Consider the following 9,123-nt stretch of genomic DNA (forward strand, 5'->3'; position numbering starts at 1 on the left):
AAGGAAGCTCATATTTTTCACGCGACGCGGGCGGGCAATTTGAACGTTCGCTGTTGTTGTGTGACCTGTGTTGGTTGAGTTACAGTCTGATCTGCTGTAAGAAGGGGAAAGTATCTGGAGTTTCTTCAAGAGACTGTTGGGATGAACGAAGGGACTCCTCGGAGCATAATGACGGACTCTAATAGCATTGACAGCTCGCAGCGGAGACGCTCCCCGCGGCTGAGCTCTCCGCAAGCTCAAAGTGACAACAAAATGGCGCTGCCGTCTCTCGCTGTTAAACGCTCAATCACCGTAAGAAAAATAGCGCCCAGAAAAACAGTCGCGTTATCGGAACAGAACAAGGAGAACACGCCGAGGCCGTCCAGCTCTGAGGGCATCCAGCAGAAAAAGCCGAAGGTCTCCACGCCCGGTCCCGTCCCGGGCCGAGAGAGCAGCTCTTCCTCGGCTAAGAAGAAAAAGGCCACTATGCCTTCACCGATCCTCCCCTCATCACCGCCGCCCGCTTCTCACACCCCGCAGATGGATCCAGAGGACGCGGTGTGGTCGCAGAAGGTACGCCGATCTTACAGCAAGCTCAGCGAGAATTCATTCAACAGCCCCGAGTCTCGTGAGACTTTATTCGGCTTTGAGAAGCTGAAAACCCCAGAGGTCCGGAGAGCCGGGGTGTCCAAGTTTGGCCTGGAGGTTTCTGCAGGATCCTTTACAGGACTGAACTCATTCACGTCTTTGCTTGAGGCTGATGACTGCGGTGGTTCAGCTTTCCCCGAGCCGGACCCAGACATCCCCGGAGTGGCTGTGGTGAAGGAGAGGAGGAGGAGGAGGAGGAAGAAGAAGGTCCAGCAGATAGACACCACGGAACTGGACGCTCTGGCTGCAAAGATGAATGCAGAGTTTGACCAGGCTGAGGAGTTTGAACTGGTCGTGGAGTAAATATTCAAGGGAAAAAAGAAAGACTTGGCAGCATGCTTGTGTTTGTCACAGACATGCATACAAACACTGACTCTGGGAGGACTCTGCTGAAAATGTGCTTTTCTTACTCAAAACATTAAAGTTTTATCTGTTTCTATTTGTTCTTATTGTAAAGTTTGATCATTTTGGAGTTTGCTCTTAATGTGATTGCTAGTCATTTTGTGGATGCTTACAGACAGGATAGTTTTTGATGTTATAATGGCCCCATAGTTACATAAACAAGACCAAAATTAAAATGTTTAGATACATTCACCTGTAGCATAATCAGTCAGGATGCACAAATATATCAGGATTGTTGACTGGTGCTGGTATTTTTCAAATAAGATGCCTTTCACTGATTTTTATCTGGTGTGTGACCATCGCTTTTACTCTGGTGGGATCTTAAAGGCTTTTAAAACAGTTGTGTTCTTATTTTAATCTTATTATGAATATTTCATTATCTCCCCTGGCATAAGGGTTGAATAAATAAGAATAAAACAAAGACAAAAAGAATCTTGTGTCACCCTGGACGCATAATACGGGGGGAGTTGTAGCCTTCAAAGGGCCAGTTTTCTACCCTGTAGAGTACATTTTGTTTCTTTTAATGTTTTTAATAGAGGCTGCAAACAAAAGATTTTGGTATTATTTTCTATATCTAAAACCAGGGTATTTTCTCTTTTATAGAGTGTTTGAATCCACATTTATTGACACAAAGGTTCAATAGCAGTTGCCAATACTCTTGTCCTGAACTGTTTTCTTATGTGTCTTTTCTTGGAAATTTTCATGTAAATAAATGCTAATGCCAGATCTGACGTCTGAGTCAAAGTATAGTGTTTTATCCTTTATTTTCCCCAAATTACACACAATATCTTAATTTATAAAACAAAAGAAGAAATAAAAAATAACAAAGATGACCATCACAGACTAGCAACATTATAAATGGTATTTTCATCTTATTCCAGCTGTAAAATGAATATTTCACAGAAATCTGTTTATTTAATCTGTCACTAGTATTTTGTGTTTTGAAGTTATTGCCTGATGATGGCACTCAGGATTAGCCAGAACAGACTAACAAGGTGCCAACCAAGCATGCTGACAGCAAAGAGGTGGTCTCCAGTGGTTATGATGAGGTGAACTGAATGACTGAGTGGGCAAACTGTCTCTATTTAATGAGAGTGGTGGACATTTTTCCTCCAGAGTCTTTTAAAGGAGTGGATAGAGAGGATAATTTGCACTAACAAGGAGCTATGTTGTGAGTAACCAGTGCTTCTTGAAAACATGTCAGGATTTGTTGATTTATTTATCACTTAAAAATGAAGAAGGGTGACGTGAGGAGCTGTAGTAACTTCAGAGGGATCAAGGTGGTGAGCCACACCATGAAGATATGGGAAAGAGTTGTTGAAGCTATGATTGGTGAGCAGCAGCCTCATGCTGAGAAAGAGCAATATATGTGAGATGCTTGCTTTAGAGAAGTATAAAAAAGGTTAGAAGGAGCTGTCTGTGTAGGTTTCTCTGTCATCTAGGTCATGGAGCTCAGAAAGAAAAGCAACTGGATTTCCTTAAGATTTGTGAAGACGTTTCATCCAAGAAGCTTCTTCACTTCTAAAACCAAATATTGGAGAGTCCCAGGTCTTTAAGCCCTAGTGGGAGTTGTATCTTAAGAAGGTCACTGACCGACTATTGATCGTGTGCCTCATCACATGAGCCAATGTGTGAAAAATACTTTCTAGTTAACATTCACACTCCAATGAGCACATCAGAAAGCCACTGGAGTTACGTATCTTCCCCAAGCATAATTTGGTATGCAGACTGGAGCAGCCAGGGATCCATGTGACAACATTCCAATATGTGGATGACCCTGCTCTACTTCCTGAGTTATAGTCACCCCACAAACTTACAGGACATAGTATTTCCAGGCAGTCTCCCATCTAAGTACTAACCAGGACCTGCCATGAGACCAGGCATGTTCAAGGTGGTATGGCTGTGAGTTAAGGGTTGGTGTGACAGATGCTAGGGATAGGACAAGATGGCATTAGACTATCTGCTGTAGTGACCCCTAAAGGGAGCAGCTAAAATAAGAAGATCTGACTTACAAAATGACACATTTGTTGCTGACAGACACACTCGTTTGAATAGAGGACACAAAAGATCACCAAGTTGATTCATCTGGTATTAAACCGATCTAAGTCCATATATTTACATTTAACAGCTGACCAATGGGAGATTTTGAATAGATGAGTATCCTCATCCACATTTTCAAAAGTGAAGTACACCCTTAACCGGGCGCCAGCCTATCACAGAGAGACAGACAAGACAAGTTAGAATCACCAGTCTTAGGATTACAGAGAGAATATGCAATCTTCACACAGCCAAGTAAGTCAAAAAAGTCAAACCAGGATATATCTGCTGTGAGGCAACTCTGTTAACCACTGTTCTACCCACTACCCCAACACATCAGCCTACTGCTGCATACAGATCCAACATGTGAGACTTTCAGGTTAAAACATTAATGATATTGTCCAAAATGTGAAATATAAATTTCCGAGATATCTGTTGCTATGTTGCAGTGATAGCTACTGATTTTAGATGCTAAAAAATTGGCACATACCCATGCTCTCATTTAGTACCACTCTGTACCCCAAAATAGCAAGAAAACCCATCAACAGTTCTTTTAGTTAAATATCGGAGGAGAAAAAAGTAGTATTGTCAAGGCAGTCAGGAAAGGAACCCACAAAGAGAAGCTGAAGTTTTTAATATGAGGGTTGCCAAGTTAGGGTTTGTTTTTAGGTTATATGTAAGTTAGTGCATTGGTTAGCGTTGTCGCCTCACAGCAAGTTCAGGTTCTGGCTGGCTCGGGCCTTTCTGTGTTGAGTTTGCATGTTCTTCCTGTGCATGGGTGGGGTCTCACCAGGTACTCTGGCTTCCTTCCACAGTGCAAATACATTCGTTTCAGGTTAATTGGTGAATCTAGAATAATGAAGGATATCAATAGATATTGCTTCCAGTTTATTTAGTAAAGCAGATATGAATGCATAGGTAAATGCGGCTCCTCCCTTGGACATCAGACGACAGTGAAGACTGGAGACCTGGTTGTTTGCAGGAGACAGAGATTGTGTGGCTTCTACAGAAGATCAAGCAGGTGAGTTGGTGGATGACTTATATTGTGTAGTTGTGTTAGACACATACAGCAGGCCAAATATGTAATTTAAGGACTGTCGGAAAACACAAAAGTATTCTGTATAATGTTATAATCCAAACAGTATCTTATTTTTTAAAATTCCAAATGGAGTCTGATGGGAAACTTACCATTCAAAGAGTCTTAGTATTCATGTGGATGTTATTTGTTATTTTAACATGTCTCTCTGTCTCCCCCATGTCCCCTTCTACATGATGGCAATTGAAATGTTTTGGTGTTTAGGTATTAGAATTAACCTAGCACCGAAACCTGGATTACTGATAGATGCTGAACACTAACAGTTGGGATTGAAAGTTCTTTATTTCATTAGATTTCAATGTGAACCACAATTTAGCCACAATTTTGGAGTCATTTTTTGCCCTTGTTGTGCTCACTGAGTTTAGAAAACCATTAATAAAAGACAAATTTGGCTTTTTCAGTTAAATTCACACCATGGTCTGTGCTTTTCTGGTTATTTTGTTGTTAATTTGAGTCTTCTATTTCTCAATTGTTCTTATGCTTTAGTTTTTGAATTGCTTGGTTAGTTTAGTTCTCTTTAGTTCTAGATATTTAATCCCTCGTGCTTTAATTTATTAGGCTCTTTTAGCATCTCAAGTATGTCAAGTATTCAACTGTGCCATGTAATTTCTCCATTTAGTTAGTTGCTGTTTTAGTTTGTTAGTAATCTGTCTCTGTAGCTTTGCTGTGTGCTTTTCTTCTTTTGTTATCATCTTAAATAGTTCCAACTGTGTGCCTGTTTCCCACTTGTGTGTGTGTGTGTGTACCCTATAAATTTATGCTATCTCTTGCTGCTTCTTGATTCACCTGTATAGCCTTAATAAAGATTTGTTTGTATTTATATTTTATGTAAAACCTGCAAGTTATGACAGTTAAAGGTTTTGCAGGAAGGCGTGTTTGTGTTCTTCTTGGTGGTGGAATTTGCAAAATGTGAAACCATCACCATCACTTGCATCACATGAGTTGTTTTATTTATTTGATTTCAAATGAGATTCTTAATACCATTAAAATAATCACAGCTTTACCTTTTCAAGCTCTTTTCTTGCCCACTCAGGAAGTTATTTATTATAATACTGTGGGGTGCTTTAATGCCCACTGCTGTTAATGAAGACAGAATTGCCACATCTTTAGCAATATATAATATTTGCTATATTCTGTAAGACTTTCAGCTTTATTGCTCAGAATTGCGATGAATAAACCCCGAAGATCTTTATTTAAATTTAAAGATGTGATCCACACTCTTGCACAGATACCAACCTTGGAGAGAGAAAAAAAACACAACCCTGCCTCCGAATAAGCTCTGAAGTTCAGTGTTTACCTCCGCTTAGAGCACATACACTTGCTGATAGTATTTGAGAGTGTGTATGAGGAAGAGGTGCGGAGATATAACGAGTGTGTGTTTGGATGTGTTGCAGCGAGTGAGTAAATCCACAATTTGCTCACGCATTTTAGGGTGTGCAAAGCGCGCTCTGTTTTCTTCCTCAGGTGCCATTTCATGTTCGTACCCTTCATTTGGTGTTTCAGTGCAGACATTTTTTATTTATTTATTTTTTGCACAACACATGGCTTGTGCCTTTTTGTATATTTTTAACAAGATATTCATGTCTACTTGTCATTAGGAGTGAAAGTTACAAACAGAGTGAGGCGAGGTGTGGGGGGTGTTTTTCCGCCGTCACTGCCAGAAACACTTATTGATTTGCAATTCTGCTGCTGCTTCTTCTTCTTGCAGTTGAGTCTGCTCATGCTGACTTTCAGGAGGTTTTATACTAAAATTCATATTTTTCTTTTTGTTTTTTTTCTCCACCCAGCCCAAATCTCTTCCCCTGCTTTTCCCTCTCTCTTCTCCCCCCCACCTTACATTTCACTCACGGCAGTTGTCGCTGGTTCAGCTTGACTGCTTCGTTAGGGCTCATCATTTGCATTCAGATTAATTATCTAATTACCGACAAATGTCCGGCGGCCACCCCACACTCCGGCTCGTCAGCTCTCAGCCTGTAATTATTTTAATCATTTACTTTCATCTGGAGCTTTCCTGCCATACTCCTGTGTTTAGAGGCCATTCTTAATTACCCTGCCAAGACACTCTTTTCATGAGAGGGAGGGGAGGAGGGGTTGGTTTGAGGGAAAGAGAGCAATTGGGTGAGGGAAAGTGTGTGTGTGTGTGTGTGAGAGAGAGAGAGCGAGAGACCGATGGGGACATGATCCAGAGGCTTTGACAGCACAGAGGAAGCTCAATGCTCTGCTAGATGCTCTCTTTCTCTCTCTCTTTCTCTATCCCCCCCCCACCTCCTCCCATACCCCCATCCAACTTCCTCATCTCTACTCTCACCCACCCACCCCTCACCCCCGCCTCTACGCCCCGCTTTCCCCCCCGTTATACTTCCTCCCTTTTTCCCTTTATCGCAAGCACACACAGGAATCGCCCGTGGGCTTCAGTGCTCTGACTGCTAATACACTGACACACACAGATATACACATAAACACAACACACACACACACAACACAGAAACAGGCAGACGAGAGAGTCATGCGCCCTGTTTGTGGCACTCATCAGGATGCACACATCTTTCCACTATCTGCCTGGAAAATCTATACTCCTCTTAGCTCGTCTGTGTGCCTGTCTGCCTCCCACCACCACCACCCATCCATCCATCCATCCATCCATCCATCCATCCATCCATCCATCCATCCATCCATCCATCCATCCATCCATCCATCCATCAGACCCGCATGGCTGTACGCTCCACATGTCTGTCTGTCTTTCTCTCACCATCTCTTCTTCCTCTTCCTCCATGTTTGGACAGGCTAAAATCAGGCCTGCTGCTCCCTGTCCTCCACTCAGGACGATGGGTCATCTCACCCCACCACCCCACCCCACCCCCCGCCTTCCCATCCTCCCCGTGACCGCTTCATAATGATGCTCTCACTCATCCCTTAAGCCACTCACCCCCTCTCCCTGACTGCTCTTGTTAAGAAAAGCAAGAGTGAGGGAGAAATGAGAGGGAGAGAGAGAAAGAGAGATACAAGCTCTGTAATTGGGCTCTTGAATTTTTAAGTCACTGGGGATGAAAGTTTAATGAAAAGATGATTATCTACCAGTTTATCACACCACTGTTTCATATTTCATTTTCATATTCTCATTCTGAGCCGCCATTGTCCGCTCTGGCAGCTGTGGTAAAGGAGCTGTGATCCAGTGCGTGCGGAGGAGAAGAGGAGGAACAGATGCGAAGAAGCGAAATGTTAAGGTCACGATGCACAGGGGGCACTTTAAGGAGATGCAGAGGAGATGTTTTGTCACTCACGGCTCAAAGTGTTCATTATTCCACCTTTTTTTGGGTGGGGTGGGGGAGGGGGGGGGGGTATTAAAGCTGATTTGTCACATTGATCATCGTTTATGTCTCCTAAGAGAAATGCTTCTCTCATTCATTATTCCATGAATCACTGTCTGTTTGGCAGATGTTGGTGCAGAGTTGTGCTTGTTGGATAATCTGAGACCATAAGTGAAAGATAAATGTAATATAAGTATGATACAGAAGAGACACTTTAAGGAAAAACAAACGGCAAATGTTGACACTAAAATTAGGGATTTTTTTTAGTTTTATGGGTTGTCATCTTATTGATTATTATTTATTTCTGAGATATGCCCTCAGTTAAACTACTCTGCCTTTAAGAGAACTTTTTTCCTGATTGGCTGCTCCTCACAAACAGAAGGTTTGAACAGGTGGAGCCGCTGTGCCTGAGTGATATCTGCATTACTGCAGTGATATCTATATTAGGGATATCTCCTTTCACATCGTTCTGACACCAAACAGAGTCAGGAGCAGAAAGGATGTCTGAGCCTGAGCTTTTGGTTCAGGTAGATTACTTCAGCATACACTGACCTGATTATTTGATACTAATTTGAAAAATTCTCATGCGCACTCATGCGCCCAGCATTTTTTTTTTTCATATTGCCATTTTGCTAGACTCAAAATTAAACAACACAAGTTAAAAAAAAATACGAGTATAATCATCAGTAATTTTATTTTTTTATTTTTTTATTTTAAAAGCCATACACAGCAAGGTCAAATTATCCATCCATCCATTCTCCATCACTTATCCAATTCAGGGTCAAATTATCAAATTAAATACAATGAATTACGTAACATTTTCTTGAGCTCTTTGTGTACAGAAATATGGAGAAATCAAATTTCTTGGCTGAGACATTAGTCACTAGATGAAATCAGTGCAAACACTTTGAAGCATCACATGCTGACTAAATTTATGGCTTTTAGGCTTTTCTTTTATTTATATGCGACCTCCATACGCACCCTCAAGACAGTTCAATAAAAAAGCACAAGGACACTCTTTCCTTTATTTAATCGAGTGGGATAAATAGGGAGCTGTTTGTTATTCATTCTCATTATTCATAATGGTGAGGACATTAATCCCTTTTTGCTGGAAGATGGTGTGAAAAAGCATTGAGCTTTGTGCTGCTCTGACATGAAGCACTTTTGCCAAACCCCAGTGGAATAACAGGGACTGCAGAGTTTTGAAGGGGATTATGTTGAGGACCCACACGTAGCCTCAGGCCACAGTTTGGAAAGAGGACACAGTTTGGACTGAAGAGATTAGAGACTAAGGTAGGGTGCAAAGAGGGCCATTTCCAGGCAAAGATGCAGCCTGTGTGGGTCAACATGGCGGACGACTATCCTCTGTGATAAATGCATTTTCCTAATTTTGCATATAGGCTTTTCCTGCGAATGCATGAAAGTAAAGATAAGAGGTGATGCTTCCACGTGACAAATGAATGCTCTCTGAGTTCAGGGGACATGCAATTTGCATCTTTTATTTTATTTTGGTAAATTCTGGCAAAGTTGCAGAGATAAATTTATGAGCTGCATTATTAAAGAGCCTCAGTTCTGTCTACAGGCCACCATATGTTGAAGATTGCACTTCAAAAAAAAAAGAAGCCTAAAATCCAATAACCTGTATGAAAGAAG

General features: G+C 41.6%; 1 protein-coding gene across 1 annotated transcript; it reads left to right on the top strand.

Annotated features, from left to right (window-relative positions):
• The first annotated feature begins 5 nt into the window (after positions 1-5).
• On the top strand, positions 6-1,773 carry cdca5 (cell division cycle associated 5). The gene has a single exon (XM_085396101.1). The coding sequence runs from the start codon at positions 142-144 to the stop codon at positions 928-930; it is 789 nt and encodes a 262-aa protein (XP_085252227.1). The 5' UTR covers positions 6-141; the 3' UTR covers positions 931-1,773.
• Positions 1,774-9,123: the final 7,350 nt, after the last annotated feature.

Source organism: Rhamphochromis longiceps, linkage group LG22 (assembly GCF_057381845.1).
Source record: "Rhamphochromis longiceps isolate RC_006_pf linkage group LG22, R_longiceps_female_GT1.1, whole genome shotgun sequence".
NCBI classification, from domain to species: Eukaryota; Metazoa; Chordata; class Actinopteri; order Cichliformes; family Cichlidae; genus Rhamphochromis; species Rhamphochromis longiceps.

Bases quoted from the DNA above. Each gene is read 5' to 3' on its own strand.
- cdca5 (XM_085396101.1), top strand. From the start codon at position 142: ATGAACGAAGGGACTCCTCGGAGCATAATGACGGACTCTAATAGCATT.